This window comes from Bos indicus x Bos taurus, chromosome 4 (assembly GCF_003369695.1).
Source record: "Bos indicus x Bos taurus breed Angus x Brahman F1 hybrid chromosome 4, Bos_hybrid_MaternalHap_v2.0, whole genome shotgun sequence".
Taxonomy (NCBI): Eukaryota; Metazoa; Chordata; class Mammalia; order Artiodactyla; family Bovidae; genus Bos; species Bos indicus x Bos taurus.
The window spans coordinates 54,926,687-54,948,922 of record NC_040079.1 but is presented as its reverse complement, the minus strand read 5'-3'; the positions used below and the strand labels follow the sequence as shown (position 1 = coordinate 54,948,922).

At 41.4% G+C, this 22,236-nt stretch overlaps 1 protein-coding gene across 1 annotated transcript; it reads right to left on the bottom strand.

Annotated features, from left to right (window-relative positions):
• Window positions 1–398: 398 nt before the first annotated feature.
• Window positions 399–20,923, bottom strand: PPP1R17 (protein phosphatase 1 regulatory subunit 17). The gene is made up of 6 exons (XM_027539480.1): window positions 20,799–20,923; window positions 15,128–15,234; window positions 11,296–11,448; window positions 9,840–9,992; window positions 2,538–2,648; window positions 399–1,048 (listed from the first exon to the last, which is right to left on the bottom strand). Exons 2-5 carry the CDS (start codon window positions 15,207–15,209, stop codon window positions 2,569–2,571), a joined length of 468 nt encoding a protein of 155 aa, XP_027395281.1. The 5' UTR covers window positions 15,210–15,234; window positions 20,799–20,923; the 3' UTR covers window positions 399–1,048; window positions 2,538–2,568.
• Window positions 20,924–22,236: the final 1,313 nt, after the last annotated feature.

Sequence of the window (22,236 nt, the reverse complement as noted above, 5' to 3'; positions counted from 1 at the left end):
TCCTGGAAAGAGGAGGACTAGTCTTTCAGTTAAGGGGACCGGATCTCCCTCTTGAAGTACTTCTTCAGAGGCTGTGATAAAGTCCACATAATTGCTACTGACTTAAATACCAGGCAATGGGGATTTGGCAACAGAAAAGGTACAGTCCATATTCTGAATACATCTTAAAACTATCCTGTTACAGATGAATAGAGTTGTTATTAATACCTTATGTAATTCTCAGACTGTGAAGGTATAGTGGGGATTATTGCCTTCATTTTCAAGATAAAGAGACAGACTCAGAGAATTCTAAGGTCTTGCTCAATGTTGCACATTCAGGGCAAGAACTCAAGTCCTTTGTCTCTACAATTGCCAGTCTACTTTCCACCACATTCCAGGAAGTCAGAAACTAGGAGGGCTTTTCTGAGCACCTGCGAGTTTATTGAGCACACCCTGTGGGCATGGCTTCAGGTATGCCAGGCATGTACAGAGAAGCTGACAGGATGATAGTTCATCTGTGTTTTCTTACTAAGAATCCCTTGGTGCTGATATAATCCTATTTATCTAATACCTGTAATTGCATGTTGCTTTTGAAAGATGTTATGGTGGCTTGTTTCACCACTTATGCTTCAACTGGCATCCTGGCCGCAATTTTATTCCCCTCCTCCCAAAGCTGTGAAAGTGGAGTGACTACTGGGATCAAAGAGGGAGAGATCCTTAGGGACTCAAAGTAGGGATCATCACCAGGGGTTCCAGACTCAAATGTGAAGGCTGGAGGGTGAAGTCAGAGGGAGAAATACATGTGGTGGGGCAGATGGTGAGCTGGAGAATGTATTTTCTCCTAAAAGGACTGGTGCTTAGCACCCACTGACAGTCACTGTGCTTCTAAATCAGGCTCAGGTGGCCAGATCTTGAGGTGTTTTTTCAAGAGAATCTGGAAATCTAGGATTTTATGTAAATTCTCCTGATTGGATTATTAAATATTAATGGTTGGTTGAAACATTTTAAAACCTCTGTGAGTTAAAAACAAACATGACAATTCTCAAGTCTCTCTTGCAACCTCTTCTTCCTGTGAAAAAAAATAGGATATTTTAGGAAAAATGTGCACAGAGATGCATCCTGTTACCAGAAGCATCTTTATTACTAGCAGGGTCCTGCATCTTTTCCATGTTTGTGAGAAGGACAGAAAGACAAAAAGGATTAACAAACTGATAGAGTCAGTGTTGGAGAAGGCAATGGCACCCCACTCCAGTACTCTTGCCTGGAAAATCCCATGGACGGAGGAGCCTGGTAGGCTGCAGTCCATGGGGTCTCGAAGAGTAGGACACAACTGAGCGACTTCACTTTCACTTTTCACTTTCATGCATTGGAGAAGGAAATGGCAACCCACTCCAGTGTTCTTGCCTGGAGAATCCCAGGGACAGGGGAGCCTGGTGGGCTGCCGTCTATGGGGTCGCACAGAGTCGGACACGACTGAAGCGACTTAGCAGCAGCAGCAGAGTCAGAGTGTAAACAAAGCTTCCAAATGATTGCTTTCAGCCAGCATCTCTTTGAATATCCACCCTAATACCTTTGAATAATACCTTTCATCTTTCCTCATGTCCATCACCCAGAGGATGAGGCCCTTGGGCAGAAAGCCTTTCCACCGCATCCACAGACTGCAGGCTGCCACCAGGGTTATGCATAGACTCCTGCTTACTAGCCAGCACTACACCTTCCCCTCTCACCCATGAAAGCTCACTGGGGTCTAAACAAGTGAGACTGCCAGAAGTACAGGAATGGCCTCCCATTGATCTTATTTAACTTTTTAAAAAGTAAATTCATCGTGAATATTGGTCTTCTACCTATCGTTAGTAAAGGTTCATTTGTGACACAACACACAAAATTTCAGGTCAACATGGTTAAGTTTTAAAAAAATAACTAGGGTATATTGCTAAGCTCTCCAGATAGATGAACACTCTCTATGCGTGGTGTTTTCAGCCAAGGCATGGTTGCCTAGGTTGACTCTCCCAGCTCACATACTACTTACACCCTAAGGGGTATCAGTTACAAGGCTCTTAGTTAGGTATGTAAGCAGAGACACTTGGACTCTTGAGAGAGGATAAAAGAGATAAAAGACTATGTTCTCCAAAGCAATCAGTGGGTTAGAACCCAAACATTCTCTTCCCTAATTGGCACGAGGGAACCCCCACTTGAACTGGTGCTGAATGATGTGAAGTCAAGTCCATGCGGCAGCACAAACCAAAAAATATACAGTTCCCCTGTTATCCATGTTCTTTGCTCCATGAACTGATGCAGGGGCTGAGCACTAAAGCTTTCCCTATTATCTACTGAGTTTAAGATGGTCTGCTTTCTTTCCACTTTTCATCAGAAAAATGAAAATTCAAGCAGTGGGATTGAAACTAGATCTAAGAAAGAAGAGACAAAGAGGTGACTAGCGATCTGATATAGTGTACCTCCTGGGGAAAAGGTGCCTGGATGTTAAAGGTGGACTATGACAAAATGAGAGCAGACACAAGCCTATTTTTTGCTAGATTGCCATAGGAAACCAATCTAACCTATTTACAAGTGGTCTCAGGGGAAATATCTTTAAATAGCTATCTTGTCACCATCTTTTTCATCATCTTCCACGATCACTTTGGGTCTCTCGTCCCTGAGAAGTGTCACACCTGAAAAACAAAGCACATCTGCAATTAAGTGCCTCTAATTAAAATAGTAGATGACTTTACAGCACAGACAGTCCACAGGAGCATGGCAACCCCGAAAAGTTTTAGTGGCTGCAAAGCTAACTGCTAAAGATGCCAACAGAGAGAGAGAGAGAGCGCTGAGTGGCCTTATTTGGCTTTCCCAGAGGAGCTGTGGCTCAATGAGAATACTGCTCTGGTTAGAAGAGATGCTCAGCCTGGGAGCCACAGGCAACCTTCACCCCCTTCTCTACATTCTGCAATTATGCTTGCAGCAGTTAGGATGGAAAACGTACAAATTTGGGAGTCTAACCGCTTTGGATTTCTCATTCTACCACTCACTTAATCTGTACTGGGCCAGGTTACACTTTCAGACTGAAATTTTCTTGTATATAAAATGAGGGCATTAATACTTATATTAAGGGTTATGGTGACAATTAGATAAGAAGTATGAAATAATGCTTAGCCCAGTGCTGTACCTGTGAGCAACTTAGTGTTTCCTTTGCTTGCACAATTTGCTAGTTTATTTTCCCTTAGAAAAGAACTGGTAAACCTCACGAAGTCAAACTACACATATTTTACTAACATCTGGGGAAAATACTGAACTGAGACTCTGAGCGTGCCATTTCCGAATGTCAGTGCTAGTAGATTGATAAAGTTCATGTGGTTTAGAGCAAAATGAGAAAATAAGAAAAATGCAGTGAATTTTTTCATACAGCTCTATGGCTCTAGTTTAAAAAATTGTCCTTATTTTAAAACAATTCTTTCTCTTCTTTAAGGGATCAAAATATTCTTTCTTTTATGAAGTTTTAGGGATATTCGATGGCTGTATTTTCAGCATCCTCACTAGGCAAAGCTCAAAGTTGTGATCCCTCTTTTAGACTCCACAATATCTTGCTTTAAAAGTTTACTGATCTGTGGAATTTAGAAGCCTGAGAACCATTTTCTGGACTGGTCAACCCAGAAAAGGCCATTCAAGGTCTGGGTGGTTCTGCTCATCCTGTGAGTTATGAAATGGAATCATTTTAATAAAAGGAAAAGGAGCTGTGATCCAAGACCAGTCCTCCATGCTTTCTATCATCTCACTCCATCTATCAGCTTTGTTTTCCCACCACTGCCTTGCACAATCTCCCACCCCTTTCTGTAATTAGAGACCTTTCCATTCATGAAGCATTTCATAAAGATCTAAACTTAAGGGAGGAAAGCTGTGCACCACAAGAGGCCTTTTTACAACACTGGACTCCATTCAACAGTGGCAAATTAATGAAAACTGTGCTTTGATCTTAATGACTATTCGTTTGATTCAGTCACTAGTTTGTTTATATGGGTTCCTTACCAATTAGCTGATATTTATTGGAGGAGAAAAACAATTTCAGGAGTCTGGTTGAAACTAAGGCTTTTGTATAAATCACTTATGAAACACAGTGGGAGATATTTTCTCTTATATCAGCCACACAGAAGTTTGAATTTTTATTTGGAATGTATGCTCTCTTGGTAAGAGAACATAGAGTTAGCCATGCTGAGTTCCCAAGTATCCCATCCTTCTTGCCTTGATATTTCTTCACATTAATCCAATTTTGGGTAGATTCAAAGTGGACAGACAGTTCAGTCACTCAGTCATGTCTGACTCTTTGCGACCTCATGAACTGTAGCACTCCAGGCTTCCCTGTCCATCACCAACTCCCAGAGCATGCTCAAACTCATGTCCATTGAGTTGGTGATGCCATCCAACGATCTCATCCTCTGTCGTCCCCTTCTCCTGCCTTCAATCTTTCCCAGCATCAGGGTCTTTTCAAATGAGTCAGATCTTTCCATCAGGTGGCCAAAGTATTGGAGTTTCAGCTTCAGCATCAGTCCTTCCAATGAACACCCACGACTGATTTCCTTTAGGATGGACTGGTTGGATCTCCTTGCAGTCCCAGGGACTCACAAGAGTCTTCTCCAACACCATAGTTCAAAAGCATCAATTCTTTGGTGCTCAGCTTTCTTTATGGTCCAACTCTTACATCCATACATGACTACTAGAAAAACCATAGCTTTGACTAGATGGAACTCTGTGGGCAAAGTAATGTCTCTGCTTTTTAGTATGTTGTCTAGGTTGGTCACAGCTTTCTTCCAAGGAGCAAGAGTCTTTTAATTTCATGGCTGCAATCACCATCTGCAGTGATTTTGGAGCCCCCAAAATAAAAGTCTCTCACTATTTCCTTTGTTTCCCCATCTATTTCCCATGAAGTGATGAGACCAGAGGCCATGATCTTTGTTTTCTGTTGAGCTTTAAGTCAACTTTTGCATTCTCCTCTTTCACTTTCATCAAGAGGCTCTTTAGTTCTTCGCTTTCTGCCATAAAGGTGGTGTCATCTGCATACCTGAGGTTATTGATATTTCTCCCACCAATCTTGACTCTAGCTGTGCTTCATCCAGTCCAGCGTTTCTCATGATGTACTCTGCATATAAGTTAAATAAGCATAGTGACAATATAAGCCTTGACATACTCCTTTCCCTATTTGGAACCAGTCTGTTGTTCCATGTCCAGTTCTAACTATTGCTTCTTGACTTGCATGCAAATTTCTCAGGAAGTAGGTCAGGTGGTCTGGTATTCCCATCTCTTTAAGAATTTTTCACAGATTGTTGTGATCCACACAGTCAAAGGGTTTGGCATAGCCAATAAAGCAGAAATAGATGTTTTTCTGGAACTCTCTTGATTTTTTGATGATCCACTGGATGTTGGCATTTTGACATCTGGTTCCTCTACATGTTCTAAATTCAACTTTCTGGTTATTTTTAGTATCCTTGACACCAAGTTATACAAGCATCTGGGCAGGGGGAAAAAGTACTGAGATTTCAGGGAAAGGAAGAGGTCAGCCCTTCCCAAAGTAGGCTAGGCTTTCCACAGGGACACAGGAGATAATTTCAAATGGAAAGTGAACTAACATTTATATTAGTGTAGTTAAGCATTCACTTTAATGTCTTAGAATGAAAAAAAAATGTGGTAACTTGTCACAGTCTTGATTTCATGGATCTTGTTGCTTAGGATGAGGCTTAAATCAGTAGCATTTATATGTCATCTCTACGTTCTTACTCTTGATGCTTCATTTTATTACCTTTGGTTATTTAAAGATGAATGACTTTTGATAAACACTAGTCTGGTTTAACTGGCTTAACTTGATCATGATCCTCACATTTTCCTGTAGAAGCTAAGGTGTGTTATCAATGCAATGTGCTTTAGAGCTGGAAAACTTTGCTTTCAGTGGCCATTCATTCAGTTTGGAGCAGGTAACTCAACCTGTGTGAATTTCAGTTTATTCATCTGTAAAACTGGAGGAAACATACTTTGTACCTACCACAGGAGGTGATCCCATCAGTAAAGATCTAGTCAAACATTCTTTTTGGCTTCAACCACACCTTACATGAAGACTTCCTTGGTGGATCAGATGGTAAAGAATCTGCCTGCAGTGCAGGAAACCTGGACTCGTTCCCTGGGTCGGGAATATCCCCCAGAGTAGGAAATGGCAACCCACTCCAGTATCCTTGCCTGGAGAATTCCATGGACAGAGGAGGCTGGTGGGCCACAGTCCATGGGGTCACAAAGAGTCAGACATGACTGAGTGACTAATACTTTCACTTTCACACCTTACATGAACCTCTGTTAAAATATTTTTCACATTGTAGGAATTACTGGACAAGACATCTGTATGCCCACCAAATTATGAGAGTCTCAGAGGATATTCTAATATCCAGCACAAGACTTGGAATATAGTAGGGATTTAGAAAATGTTAACTCTTTCCCTTCCACTCTTTCTGTAGGCAAGTTTAGGGAACTTGGCTACTTCTCAGAACGTGATGTGCTTTTAAGGCTGAAGCTGTCAGTCCAAGACCTCTAAAGTGTCAGTTAGCTCTGCAGCAACCTGTCTTCAGTTATGATCCCAGCCAGAGCACCATCCAAAGGTGGTCACCTGCATCACAGATGTGTGTGGATCTAAGGCAGTCAGACCTAATATACCACTGTTCCTGGTCAACCACACCAGAGAGAGTGCTCTATTCTCGGCAGGACAGAAGAGACATCAGTTTCAAAGGACAAGCCTGTCTCCTTTCTACAAGCACAATATTGAGCTTTGATCTCCAAGTGTTCACAGTTCATGGGTCAATTACCTAGGAGGCTTCTCTTTAAGACTTTCAGCCAAATTATTCATTACTTTCTAGGGTTTCTTTTGCCACAGATCTCAACTAAAGATTCTTAAGTGGATCTTGGCTACTCAGATCTAACCAATCCCAACCCAATGCTCCTTGCCCCTCAGCTCTTTGGCCCTGGCAACCTCGGGTCACACTGAGAGCAAAGCTTGGGCTGGAGAGGAAGCCCAAGATGACTCCTTACTGCTCAGAGGAGTTGTCTGGTGGTTGGAATCTGTCACAAAAGCTCGTTAACCTCCAGGAATGAAGGTAGTTAGCTGGAAATTTAAAGGAGAGAGTGAATCCTTGTCCAGCCTTCCCTTGCCAAGGGCTAATGAGAGGAGATGTCTCTGGAGAGCATTTTTCTGCAAATTCCTCTCAACATCCTTATTAAAACCAATGTGAGTCTCTCTAAACATCTGCTGAAGGCTCTATCCTTATCAGCTTAACTAACATTTTGATTACTGCCAAATCTTTAGATACTAAAAGGCTCTTCAAAAATAAAGTACTTTAGCTAATATGCTAATAAAAGCTGGAATCATAGAACATGATAATTGCAAATACTTGCAAGACAGAGATTTGCTGATTCAAGGAATTCAATAATGTGTATAGTCTATGAATATACAGCAACCCCTCCCCCAACACTCTTGTGTACTCTGCACAGTTTGATAAACATTTTTTATTTGTTCAGGAAGCTTGTTCTCTTAGAATATTGATTTTGGGATGTAGGGAGCCTCCACTGCCGGAGAAATAGAGCTCAACATTTTAGGAAGTTCCTTGAATCAGCAGCTTTCCATGGAGAGGTAAAACACTGTGGCTAGAAAAATTCTCACCTTTAGAGATGGTTTAACATCTCAAAGAATATAATGTTGAAAAGAGGATGGAGGCAAACTATTGTTTACTGAAGACTTTCAATAAGCCAGGAAGTGTGCTAGGTGCTTTATACACTTTATTTACGTTTTTTAACAATGTTGGGAGATGCGTTTTATGGTTTTTCTTTGAGAGGTGGATAAAATAAAGGAGGCTCTTCTAGTTTATGTTAGTTGCCCAAAGTCATTAAGCTAGAATGAAGCAGAACCAGAGATCAAGCCTACACCTTTCTGACTCCAAAACCCATGTTCAATGCTGTGTACTAAAGTAATTCTCTGCCCATAAACAGTTTTGTTCCTCTTCCAAGTCTTCCCCTAGAAGGACTTCAATAAAATAAAGGACTTCAATAAAACTTCAATAAAATTTACCTTCAATAAAGAATGAGCAGAAAACAGTCTCCTAATGGAGAACTTTAAATGCTGAATCATGATTGCCAAATAGAATACCAAATCAACAGATACTTACGGAGTGGGGGCTACATAGGAGGGACTGGACCAGTTATCAAGGTCAATACCAGCAACATAAGGCAATCCCAGGCCATTTCTAATGACTTCATCAAAAAGTCTTAGATGTAAGTCAGTTAAATAACAGCTACAGTAACAGCAACAAGAAAGATAAGGACAATACTAAAAGAGAAGGCAAAGTCTTGGTATTTGCACATCCAGCTCGAATTAAAAAAAAAAAAAAAGGTTTAGAATTAAAAAGATTCATTCTGGACTTGGAGGTGTCTGTTGGTAGAGACCTAGAGCTGGCTGTCCTAAAAGGTGACTAGATGTGGACAAAGGCAGAGCGTGGAGAAAACATGCGATGGATTTGAGGATCAAGGGGCAGGTAGGGATGCATGAAAACTATGAGAAGCATGGCTAAGGCAGATTCACAGCCTATGGATGGGTCCTTGGTCCATTTCTCCAGACAAGTGCCTCCTCATGCTTCATGCCTCTTTGCCTGGCTTTTCTCAGAAATCAGTCTTCTTCCCTGATTGCCTTTTTATGATGTCTTCTGAGCCATCTTTCAATTTTGTTATTAAATGAAATCATGGGAAAACACAGTCTTATAATAATGACTAAATCTCATCGTCTCCCAAAAGTGTCCCTTCTGGATTGCTGTAATGCTATAGGTCCAAACCATAGCATGATACGATGAAAAACTGCTCACAGATGAGACAAACCTGGATTGGAGCCCCAGCTCTGTCACATAACAGTGTTTGATCATGAGCATACTTTGATCCATTCATCAGTCCTTCTAATCATCCCATCATCAATTAGCCAATCAGCTATCTATCCATCAATTTCATCAACAAAAGATTTTAGAGTAGCTAAGTTACTTAAATCCTCTCTCAATTTCTATATCTGTAAAGTGAGATGATATCTATTTCATTGTGTTATTCAGTTGATTTTTTGAAAATCCATGAGACATGCCAAATCCAGTGCCTAACATTTAGTAGGCTTTCAATAAACATTAGTGCATTTTCTCCTCTGCCATTCTCCCACCCCAGACTATCTGTATAAAACAAACACACACACTCCCATCTTATACTGTGACCATGACTTACTCGTCTCATTCCCCAATTTCCCAACTTGTACCTAAAATTCTCAGGGACAAAACTATATCTCACACACTGGCTGCCCTATAGTGTGGGACTGTGCCCATAGTTCAGCAAGATTTTTTGGTTTGATTTGACTCACATAGACAGAGCTATCATTATTTTTGCAGCTCTCTCTCTCCCCCTCCCTCTCCCTCTCTCTCTCTTCTTTTGAGGATTTGGTCAATATATCCAGGTGTTTTGGGAGAATCAACCATCAGTCATAGGATGCAAGATCCCTGGGTGACTGGGGAGGAGGGTATTTAAATTCTTTTCAAGAACCCACTGACATTTCTATTTTATTGACTCAGTGGATCTGACCAGTTCTGCTGAAGCATGAGTTATGCTCTGATCCTCACCCAGCTCCAAGCCAGCCCCAGGGAAACTGCCAAGGAAGGCAAACCTGAGAGGCAGCAGTAAATACTCCTCCTGTGAATGTTCCTGTGAGACACAGATTGCCAGGCCAGGACAGAGGCTGATCCTGTGGCACTCCAGATGGTAAGGCTCTTGACCTGTTCCCATCATCCCTTGCAAATGCCCTGCACCAGCTCTTTTACCTGCTGCAAAGGGGGACACATGCAGGGCAGGTGTGTCTTTTCTCCTTGGCTTTTTCTGTTCCAGGTCAGTGTTATGAAGAACTGGACTCATTTTGCCCTTTGGTTGTATGTCTTGGACATCGTATCTTGTAATTAAATGTTCTGAAAGGACGTCTGCATAGTTAGGAGAACAGAGGGAGAAACAGGGTGAAACACATATGTCTCAGAACACAAGGACAGTGTGTCCATATTTGCACATGCATCTGGTGATATGCAAACATCTAATAATCAACTTTTCAAATATCTTAATAAAAGCAGGTTCTTTATCATAAGAATTCATATCTATGGAGGCTACACTAGATAACATGCTTTATACAAAGGGTTTTTACATGACTGATTTCATTTTAGCCTCACAAAACCATGAGGTTTTTTAATACTACCACTGTTACTTTGCTGAAGAAAGTGAGGCAAAGATGTGCTGGAGGAATTGAGCTGAGTTTTGTCTGCTGCTGAAGCCTACCCTTGCTAGAGCGATGGGGCATTTGCTGTTCCATAAGCTATGTGCTACTATGTAGCTTAACTAGTTCTCACTGGCTTAACTAGTTCTCTGCTTCCACCACCTGCTTCCTCTCCCCTCTTCTACACATGAACGTTCTCTCCATTATGCACAAACTCTCTAAAAACAGCCTCCTCTAGAAAACCAGTCTACAGTTCATAGCCCAAACTGAGCTCCCAGGGTCCTTATCTGAGGCCCTCCTTTATGATGTTATCTCTTACTGCATATTTCAGCTGCTTATGTGTTTCTCTTATCTCCGTTTTATAAAATGGAAAGTTTCTTTCCAGAAAGGAAAAGTTCTATTTCTTTTGTCTCCCTAAGAGTAGGTTGTGAATAGAGAGGACATTAAATAAATGGCCTGAAAGGAAGGGGTAGAGGAAATAAGACAAAACTTTTGGAAACAAGAGAGTGTCACAAGTCACATGCATGGTTGTTACAGAGACTCATTAACTGTTCCCAAGACTGTTTTGCTCTGCTCCTGCCTCAGACCTGGGCTGCATTTCTCAGCCTCCCTTGCAGTCAGGTGAGGAAGTGACTGAAGGAAGTGTGTGCGCCTGCCAACCCTCCATTCTGTCTGCCCTGGGTCTGCTGGATGCCCCTTATGGTGACTTTAGAAGCCAAATGCTGATGGTGTCCATTGTCTTGAGTTCCTGAATGACTGTTTGGAGCAAAGCCTGCCTCTCCACTTCCCCCAACTTCCATTGATGAGAGAAAAGTAAATTTGTATTCTGTTATCCACTCATATTTTAGAATTTACGTGTTATAGTGACCCTCCTTAGAGTAACTAAGATAAATACAGAGACTGTACCAATGATTGAAAAATATCGAACTATTTAAGGGGAAAAAAATGTAAGATCCATGTGGTCTAGAAGCCAGTAGCTCCCTTTTACAGACATGCAAACTGACCTCATTGTCCATTACCTGGTATGAAAGGCGGAACATGCAGGGCTGGTGTGTCTTTTCTCCTTGGTTTTTTCTGGTCTGACTCAACATTCAGGGTGACTTGTACATTTTTCCCCTTTATAGGCTTCTTTTTGAGATCACAATCCTTAATAAACTGGTCTGAAAGATCATCTGATTTTGACAAGATACAAAGAAAAAAAAAGAATATAACATGAGCAAGGGTTCAGTCACAGACTGGTTGGTTTACAGTTAAATCTAATGGGAGGGAGGAATCTTTTGATCTGAGAAAGAAAAGCATTTATTTATTGTGGCCTCTTCTATGGAGGATTTTGCATGCACAGATATATGCAATAAAAGGGAAAAGTAGAATTTTGTAAAACTCCAAATGAAGGGAACTCAAATGGGATGGATAATCAGGGCAAAGAAGAACTTTAAAATACACTTAACCAAGCCACAGAGTGGGTTTAAGTTACATTTCAGATTGGGGAACAGATTCTCTGTGCCAGAATGCTCCTCCTGGATTTTCTTTACTCAAGCCTTACTCTCTTTGGAAGGCCCAAGGGCCCGTAGGGAGCCTTATTCTCTCTTTGGTCTTATAGCAAGGTTCTGTCTATTCCTCACAGCTTTCATTTCTATGGCTGGTCAAGTCACACCAATGATTAAGGCTTGCACTTCAGCACTGGTCTTTACACTGCCCCCTGGCTTTACAATCCTCCTATTTACTTATCCCAACCCGGGCCTTCTTATCTTCTTATTCATCACCTTACAGTCCCCAGTCCACTGCGTTACCTCACCAGAGCCTTTGAAGTCTGGATTCGGCATCAGGTCCATCAGATGTCGTTGTATACAATTAATTCCATCTGATACCCTGTTGCCCATTAACGTATTTTCTCTGCTCTCTTACTCCTCTGTGCTTTGGTTTCTGTGGCTGTGCTTTGAGCTCCTCTGTCATTGTTTCAGCACTTCATTCCCTAATGATCTATCTCCTGAGCTGGATAGAGCCTTCTTGGAGATTAAAGGTTATACGTCCTTTCGATAATTTTATTCTTAGTTGTGTTTCCCACCAATAAATGCATGTTGAAACAATGATTAGGTGGAGTTAGACTGATATGAGTTAAAATTTTGACTCTGTTTCTTGTTAGTTCTGAGAACTTGTCAAGAATTTCTTTTTTTTTTTTTTCTGTGGCAGGGGAGTCTTAATACTTAGGAACTTTAATATTCTCTCAACTTATAAGATGGGGATAATATTAAATCAATGTGCGCGCTTATGTGTGTGTGTGAGAGAGACAAAGACAGAGAGAATTAAATTTGTTGATGATGGTAAATCATTTGATACTTTTGATATATTTCAAATACTTAAAAAATGCTCACTCTGGCCATTGCTAATCCCCAATACTTTCCCAAAGGCTCAGAGGAAAGTCCAACCCTCTCACCTGACCCCATCTTTATCTTACCTCACTAATTCTAGTCCTGCATGTCCTTTCTCATTTTATAAATATCCACAGCATTTTTACTCATGTAACACCTTTAAAGGATAATCTAGTTATTATTTATGCATATGTTTTCCCTGCCCTCTTTGATGACAGGTGTCTTGTGTTTTATCTCCTTGATAACAATGAATAGATATTTGTTGAATGTACGCTTGAATGAATGAACTCAAATATATTTTGTATAAACAGCTCTTCTATTAGGATTCTAAGAAGCTGCAAAACAATGAAACTATCTGTTTTCTCTGGAAACTCACTATCACCTGGATATTGCCTGGCTAGATCTATAATTATGAATGAAGTTGGGGAAATTTAGGGAGTAATTGGATCTTTTAAACCCCTCTTCCCTCCCTCCCTTCCTCTTATCTGTCTTTTCTTGCTTTATCTTTCTTTTTTTAATGAAAACATTCAGGTGAGCTTCTTTAAAACGTGGAGGATTAAATGTGCCAAACATTTTCACTTTAGTTTTATGGGTCTAGACATAGCCTGTGTTATTCATTCATTTATTTATTCAATGAATGTTGATTAAGCTCCTACTATATATGCCAGACATTGAGCTAGGACTAAAACTAGAAGTAAAACATACTTTGTTTCCAAGTTACTTATGGTCTATTGGACATTATATCTGGATGACTCTTTGTTTTAGAAAACCCAAGATGGCTCAGCAGTAAAGAATCCGTGTGCAATGCAGATACCTCAGGCAACAAGGGTTTGATCCCTGTGTTGGGAAGATCCCCTGGAGGAGGAAATGGCAACCCACTCCAGTATTCTTGCCTGGGAAATCCCATGGACAGAGGAGCCTGGAGGGCTGCAGTCCATCCATAGGGTCGCAAAGAGTCGGACACAACGGAGTGACTGAGCATACACAAATATGTGTGAGGAACGTATCATCAGACATATTTAGTAACCATACATCATTATGCCTGCATCATCAAAAGATCATAATGCATAACCAAAAATGAAATAGCATCATTCTTCAGCCAATAGTAATAAATATTTCCTTCTACCTAGGAGATTTTAATAATTTCATCCAATCATTTCAGTTTAATAAACACTTACTTAAATTGTACTGTGTGTAAGGCATTGGCCTGTATGATTTTAAGTTTCTGTGCACACAGGAAAGGAGATGAAAGGGGGACTTTACCGAGTGCTACTTATCAACTTGGTGATTTCACCTCATTTTCATGTGTGTAATAGACCAATACCTTCTAGTATTGGTCAATGCCTCTGTCTTACTAGCTGTTAAATACTCTCACCATTCTAAATACGTTATCTCATTTAGTTCTTATATCATGCCCACAAGGAAAGGTATTTTTAGCCATAATTTGTAATGAGGAAACAGGTTTAGAAGGCCAGCTAAAAGGCTAAAGATTCCACTGTTGGTAGGTTATGGCAACAGGGTTAAAACCAGGTTCTAGGGACTATGTATTTCAATGCCTGGCTGAAAATGTAATTTCAAAACTTTATTACCACAGAGCACAGTTAATCTCCCCCCACATTATACATACTATAGACCTTTGCTGAATGAATGAAAGCTCAGAATGGGTACTGCCCAGCTGTGGGGTCTCTGGAGGTACAGGTTGGCTATGGACCAGTCACGGGTCACCATTCAACCCCAGGGTGCCACTCATGGCACCATACAGAGAGCAAGACATTTCCTTCAATTTTAACTTTTACTTCAAATGCATTTCCCAGATTTTTGGAGAAATCCTGAGTACAACATATCTTGATAGTAAATGGGGAGAAGGGAGAGGTGGGGGGGGGGCGCGGAGTCATAACCAGGCGAGGCATAAACAAAGGCTATGAATATGCAAAAGGCCCATCCATCAAAAGTCTGAGTGTCTCATTTTTAGAAATGGGTAGAGGCAGAAACGTTTCTGGTATTTTCATTACAAAGGTTATGCAGAAAGTCAGTTCTGGAAAGGAAACAGATTGACAATAAAGCAGAAAAAGGCTATTTAAAATTCTGTCTTGATAGGCAAAGAGAGATATTTGAAATATTTTATTGGCACTGCACATGGGGTGTAAGTGTGTCGGGAAATACTGGAAACAAGCTAGACTGCCACTCTCCATTTATGGCCTCAAAAGTGCTCTGCCTGGGACTCTGACAGACCCGAAAAAGAGGACAATGCCTCTTCTCTCTTTTAAATTCTAATGAACTTCTCTCCAGTGCTTCAGCTAATATTTACATGACAGACCCCACAGACCCATGGGCTATTTGCCTGTCCATCTGGTGTTGGCTGTCACCAGAAATCTCAAACTATCGGGTTTCAGGGAACCTCCCTCTGACTTGCTTGCAAACTGAATGGCAGAGACGCCCCCTTTCTGATTTTCACCACAGACATTCACACTGTATCATTTACCTAAGTGGCTGCAGCGAGGGTCTAGCTTGTCCAGTCTGTCTTCTGAGAGCTCCAGAGGCTGCATTTGCTCAGTAGACATCATCAAAGGAGAGCAGGTGTGTGGATTTCTTCTCCAGCACCACAGAAGTATAGAAACAAGACCATTAGTATGTCTTCTGCTTATTCACTCACTTATTAAATAAGTATATTTACTGAACATTTACTGCTATGCTCTCAATTCAATCCTATTTTTAAGTCTGCTTTTTCTACTTAGCTACTAGAAGTTCTAAACTTAATATTTAAGCCAAAATAAATGAATCACACACACACACACACACACACACATATGGATTTGTCAGTAATTGTCATGTATCAAATGTTCAATATTTGCCATCTTTCAGAAGTACTGTGTGAGTTTTAGAATGAACCCTTATAAAATCTGAATTAGAAATGAGTTATCTGGGAGTTACAGGAAATCTTAATTAAATCTTGCCTGAATTATTTTTTTTTTTGGTTGAGTTCTGCAAAGTAGGATTATGCCTACTTCACAAGTAAGAAAACTGAGGATCAGAAAATTTAATTAATTTATTCAGTCACACATTTATTAAATAGCCACGCTTGGATATATCTCTCTTTCTGCAAACTTCCACTACTGACCCCAAGACACTTGAAATAGTGGTTCCTTTGAATCCACATTGAACAAGGTTTCTGATTTTCTACCATTACATGCTTGTAACTATGAAGTACTGAGACTTCTTCCCTATTCATATTACAATTCTTGTAGGAAAATATCCAGGTCTCGAAATAGATCTTTATTATTTTCTCCCTAGAGATTTCTGACATTAGAGCAAATCTGTTTCCTCTTCCCCGCCCCCCTGCCATTGCCCATCTTTCCTAAACCGCAAATCCATTGAACTTTTCAGAGCTATTAGTTGTAGCCATTGTCTACTAGGAGTAGAAATTCCGAATGGACATATGTCAGGTCTGAATGAGGAATGCATTAGATGAGATTTATAGGAAATCTTCATTAGAGTCTGCCTATCTTCTATTTCTTTTGGATAATTTATTACTCATGTTCTACCATAGCAATAATGGTTGGAGAGGAATACTATTTAAATGACCCAGTTTGTCCTCTTTTCTTGAGATTCTTGGATCACCGGTATGCAGAAGAATACACACACCAACTGTGTTAACATTTCAAGCTCATAGAATTAGTTCAACTCAGTTGTCTTCTGAGGAATAAGCCAATGTTCTCTGGGAAGGCTAGAGGGCTTCTCCCCCTACAAGCTGAGATCATTGCGGAGCAGATGGAGCCATTAACAGATTACTTGAGCCAGCTTTTAGTGTCATTCTGAGAAGACTGACTGCTCTGAGTGACTTCAGCAGAAATCAATTCGGGCCATTGTTTTTAGTGTTTGTATGGAGACTGCCAATTCCCTGGAACCATAAGGAAGTACACTGCTAACTTGGGAGGCCGGTTCCTACCTGCTTTCATGAAGAAGAAAGCTATGGGACTGTCATTCGGGATGAGGGGACTTAGGCCTGAGGTCTGGAGGCAAAATCATCAGATATGGACTGTGCACCTACTCAATCAATCTTTCATCTCTTTGGGCAGAAATTCATGGGCTCTTTCATAGACTTTGGGCTGAAGGTCACCCCATGCAGGATCTAGTTAAAATATTCATTTTCTAGAAAAATAAATGGAGACTCAAAGAGCTTAAAATGACTTACAATTAATTACATACTTAGAGTCAGAATCATCACTTGAACCCAGACCTCCTACCTTCTACTCTAGGTCCTCTCTGGCGGGAGTACCTGCTCTTCTCCAATCTATGGTAAGCTGGTCTTTTCACTTGGATCACATGGCTGCTCCTATGTGCTCAATAACTGGTTATTTAATTTGAATCTGAGCTTTCAAGCCAAATAGATCTGGGTTAAATCTCAGTCTTTTAACTAAAAGCTATACGACTTTGATGAAGTGACTAAATCATGATGATGTCATGAGGATAGATGAAGCCCACGTGCAATACAATCATTTCTGTCCTTTCTCCCTACAGGCTGCAGCTTCGGTGGTAGAATTTGCCAAAGTCAGCATCCTACTGGGACACCCACAGACTGGTACCTGGGGATGTATGTTCCTCTCTGTCTCCCATTCTTAGCCTCGGTTTTCTTATCTGTAGAATAGACTTAATAGTAATGATCCTGTAGACTTACTGTGACAATTAAACAGTAGCTCTGTGCTGTAGGCATTGAATTGATGGCAGTCACTGTAACATAACATTGTCTATACCTTCCTAGATATCTAGCTAAGGAAGACCAGCTGAGGAACTGAAAAAATTCGAAAAATCATTGACTCATTTTCATCTGGATGTTGAACCATGGGATGGCCAGCCCTCATCTGAGAAAACTGGCTCTCACAGTACAGGACTTGAGAAAGAGGAGGCTGCCCTAGGCGGGTGAACTGTGTGAAGTTCAGAAGTCCCTGGACAAGGCAAGGCTCCCTGGTGATTAGTCATAAAACTGACACATGATTGCTCCTCAAGACAGCACCTAGTATCTATGGGGGAAAACATCACTATTTTAAATCAGTGTGAGTGAAAGAAGGATGGTAAGCCTCTGTTTGCAGGGGTCTGAGAGATGATTTTTCACATTTGGGATTTTACATCACAAAACTACCCCGTGCTGGGCAGGGATGTGTTTTGCCCATGGAATTAGAAGCTACTTTTATTATGGATGATGTCACTACAATCTTCTTGGCAGAAAACCTTCACACAAAGAAAGGAATAAATGCACAGAAGAGAGAGAGATTTGGAGTTAAGCATCGCCTGACAGGATTGTCATTTTATGTGCCTGTTTAGCACATAATAGAAGATGTTCTCCATATCTTTATTCCCTCTGCTTTTCTACCCTTAGTGAGAAGGGGTGCTCCAGATAATTGAGCTGCTGTAAATCAGGAGCTGGCCTCATTCTCAAACTAAGAAATGGAAAATTTCTACTTCCTATTCCTAACTGCGCCCATGCATTCCTCTCTTGAATTCAGTCCCCACACCAAGCACGACAAATGGATGTTGCCTTTGTCATGCTGTCCAGGGAAGTTTTCAGCAGCTCCCTCAGCAGCTCCCTGTTATTTGGGAACTTTCTGAAGCATCAGCTCTTTCTTTCATACCTAAGCACCTGGTGGGCTAGGGACTGAAGAGATGCCTTAAGGGCATTTTATAAACTGTTTTCTAGTCAAAGATTTGCAATTCTTTAGCATTCTTTTCCACTTTTTGGTTCAGTGTGGTCTCTGAATTTTAATACTCACACAGTGACAACTCTAACTGCCACTGTGATTGTCAATATCGGCCCTCCCACCTTCTTCTGAAAAGCCTGGGGCTACCTGTGTGGTAGAAATCAGGAAACTATGATTATGTAGCCTGTCCAGAGGGGTCACAGGAAGTGCCACAACCACAGGCATTACTTCTGCAGCAAAAATGCAAGCATTCGGGCTAAACTATAAAATCATTTATCTTTTATGTCAGATTTTGCTACAGAATGAATTTATGTTGACTTTAACAACAAAAAAATTATGGTTTTTGGATTTTCCCATTAGAGAAGAAAGCATAGGTCTGTCTGACTTTTTTCCTTGCTGTTTGAGAGAATGTGGTTGGATTGGTGACACATGTGCAAAAGACCAGGTGATGGTATTTCAGGGGCTTAAGGAGGTTTTCAGGACCCTGACCACTAAACTGTTGTAATTCCTCTTGCTAATTCTCACATTGCTCTTCTCAGAGACACACTTGTAAATACAAATGCAATTGAGAGGAGCTACATTAACTGATGTCAATACCTAGGGGTTATTAATGACAACGATGTCTTTCTCTTTTGAGAACAGAAACAGAAAGGTCTAGGGAACTGAGTTGCAGGGAAGGAAGTGCATGGTTGCAAGACAGGCTGCCAGAGCAGCCTGCGGAAGCCGAGGATGCCTGGAGGGACCCTAACTCCACAAGCTCAGGTGTGTGTCAACAGTCGCTCAGTTGTGTCTGACTCTTGTGACCTCATGGGCTGTAGTCTGCCAGATTCCTCTGTGCATGGGATTCTCCATGCAAGAATGCTGGAGTGGGTTGCCATTTCCTTTTCCAAGGGATCTTCCCTACCCAGGGATCAAACCCACATCTGCATCTCCTGCATTGGCAGGTGAATTCATTACTTCTGAGCCACCTGGGGAGCCCACTAGCTCAGAGCTGATTCCTATTTCAGGAGGACAGTCATGCTATTTCTGTGGCTAAACAGATCGGTTGAGTATGAGGTCAGAAAAGGCTCTGGGCATTTTGACCTTAACAATGAGTGGATTCTCAGGTGGGTGTTAGAATATGTGGTTTAATTCATAGACAGAAAATCCCTCACTGACTGTAAGCATTCAGTGCTGTCAGGTAATATGAGGTAGAAACAAATGCTTGGTCTCACTCTCTAGCTGGGTGAACTTGGGAAAGTTATACGTCCTCTTGGAAACTTAGTTTCCACATCTGTGAAACGGGCAGGGTAGTGGCTCTTCTCCAGGGCTATTGAAAGTAATAATACAATGTATGTCAAGCTCCCAGTATATGCTACCATTTCAAGAATGTGAGTTGTTTTCTTTGCCCTTTTAGTCTGCTTCTTGTAATTACAACATGTACATCGAACCACTGGAATAATTTCCTTGTTCCATTTCTGGCCTTTTCTGAAGCTATGATGAGATAAGAACAATTCAAAGTAGAACATACTGTACACCACAGGAAACTCTACTTAATGCACTGTGGCGACCTGAATGGGAAGGAAGTCCAAAAAGGGAGGGGATATATGTATATGTATTGCTGACTCATTTCTCTATACAATAGAAACTAACATGACATTGTAAACCAACAATACTCCAATACAAATTAATTAATTAAAAAAATACACTTTTATTTTTCAAAGCAAAACAAAAAAAAAAAAAGAGAGAGAGAGAGACAAAGATAAAAACAAACTGCAACACACCCTTTTCCAGGCCTTGGGAACATGCTAACACTGATTCTGAGGAGCAAGGTGACACTTAGCTAAGTCATGTGATATTCTAAAGAATTTCCCTATATTAGTCAGGCTTGGATTTACTTGACGGAATGAAAAGTTAGAAGGTTATGTCCACAGCCCAATGTGATATCTGATTAACGTACCCTCTGGTTATATAAAAATTCATATCTTTTGTCAAACCTATTTTTAACCTGAGGGCTGAATTCAGGTCAAAAATACCACATTTTAAAATCAAATTTGTTCTTTTAGAAGACCTAAATTTGCAGTATTCCTCGAGGAATGACTGTTACTCAAAGTAGGGCATAGAAAGGTTTTTTGATTAGGACACTCTCAGCTTTGGAAGATAAGCCTCTCCACACTGTTGAGTGAATACACAGATATACTTGTGTTCATTGTGAAACTTCGCAATTTAATTTGTGAGGGCTCTTGTTTTTACAGAACTCAGGACTCCACTTCTCTTGGAAAAATGATTTGAAAGTGGTAACTTTCCCAGGTCCCCATCTAGCCCCGGCTTAGTTTTGCTCCAGAAAGTACCCTTATCCCTCACACCCCCTGTACCACCAGCTGCAGCCTTCTTTGTCTTAGCAACCACAAAACAGTAACTTACTGGAAACTTGCTTTTCTCGCCGTAAATGTTCTCAGAGTAAAGACCTGAAGCACTTACCAGGCAGTCCAGGTGCTGAGATGAGAAGGCAAGGGATGGGAAGGAAGCGCTTCCTCTCTGAAGCTGGGCCGGCTCCTCAGTGGCAGTGGCTGCTGCTGCCCGTCTCCAGCTCCTCTTATCAAGGGACCAGCTGCTGCTGTTGCCATGGGGATGCTCTGTTTCTCAGGCGCCAGGGTAAGGGGGATGGAGAGGGAAAGAGGACTCATCTCACAGCCACTGCTCCCAATTGTAATAATTGTCCATTACAAAAACAATGCACAGAATAGTGCTTTGAGTACCTGGTGTGCAAGAAGTCCAGACAAACCAGCTAGGTCCTTTAATCCCAATAACAACCCTGCATGTGCATGCTCAGTCATGTCCAACTCTTTGTGACCCCATGGACTGTAGCCTGCAAGGTTCCTTTGTCTATGGGATTATCCAGGCAAGAATACTAGAGTGGGCTGCCATTTCCTACTTCAGGGGATCTTCCTGACCCAGGGATTGAACCCATGTCTTTTGCATTGGCAGGCAGGTTCTTTACCCCTGAGGCAACAACAACAATAACAACCCTATGCATAAGAATGTTTTGACCTGACTTTACAAATATGGACGTTTAGGCACAGAGAGTTTAAGTGACTGGCCCCCAAATCCATGCACCCTGGAATCCATTTGAATTTAAATTCAGAGTACTCTCACTACCTACTGTTGCATCTTAAGAAGAATAGTAGCAGTTGCTTTGCATAAGGCTTCCCACTGCCAGGCACTCCAGGCATATCAACTCTAACCCTCATAACAACCTTGCAAGATAAGTTGCTGCTGTCATGCCCAGTTGCTGTCATCATGCCCATCCTACTGATGCAAAACCCAGGGCCCATGTTCTCACTGCTAGTACAGGGTGAGGCTAGGGTTTGAACTAGGCATTGACTGCTAGAGTCCATGCTCTAAACCAGTTTGCAGTCCTGTTCACCAATGAGAGTGTTTTAGAAAGAAACAGAACATAACAAAGAATGCAGCCCTCACTGTACAGGTGGGGTGTGGAGGGCAGGGCAAATTTGCTCCTTCAAGGGAACTAAACCATATGTTCTAGTGTTAGGAATCCACACTCACTCCAGGGAAGGCTTAGGGTCAAAGGGCATTTAAGCCAGTGTGTGTTGGGGGGTGACGCACTGTCAGATGGAAAGGAAGAGTCCATGTTTTCCATTAGCTCACTCTAGGAAGGTCCTGTGCTGGTTGGAGGAACAGAAGGATCAGGGGTTTAGTCTGGGAGGTCACATAGGGGTCAGCACAGTCTGGAAGGGCTTGAGATCCCTGAGGGCACTCAGGAGGCTATCCACCAACGTGGCCCCAAAAATGGGTTCTCACAGAAGAGGTCTGGTTGCTTTCCATGCACATTGTTTTCTTTCCTTCCTGAGGATGCATGTGGCACGGGGTCCTGAGAAGCCCCTTGTTGGCTTCATCT

Coding starts and splice junctions, on each gene's coding strand:
- PPP1R17 (XM_027539480.1), bottom strand. CDS start 15,209: ATGATGTCTACTGAGCAAATGCAGCCTCTGGAGCTCTCAGAAGACAGA. Junction 11,449..15,127: donor CCCTCGCTGCAGCCACTTAG/GTAAATGATACA, acceptor TGTCAAAATCAG/ATGATCTTTCAGACCAGTTT. Junction 2,649..9,839: donor TGTGTCCCCCTTTGCAGCAG/GTAAAAGAGCTG, acceptor TTTGTTTTTCAG/GTGTGACACTTCTCAGGGAC.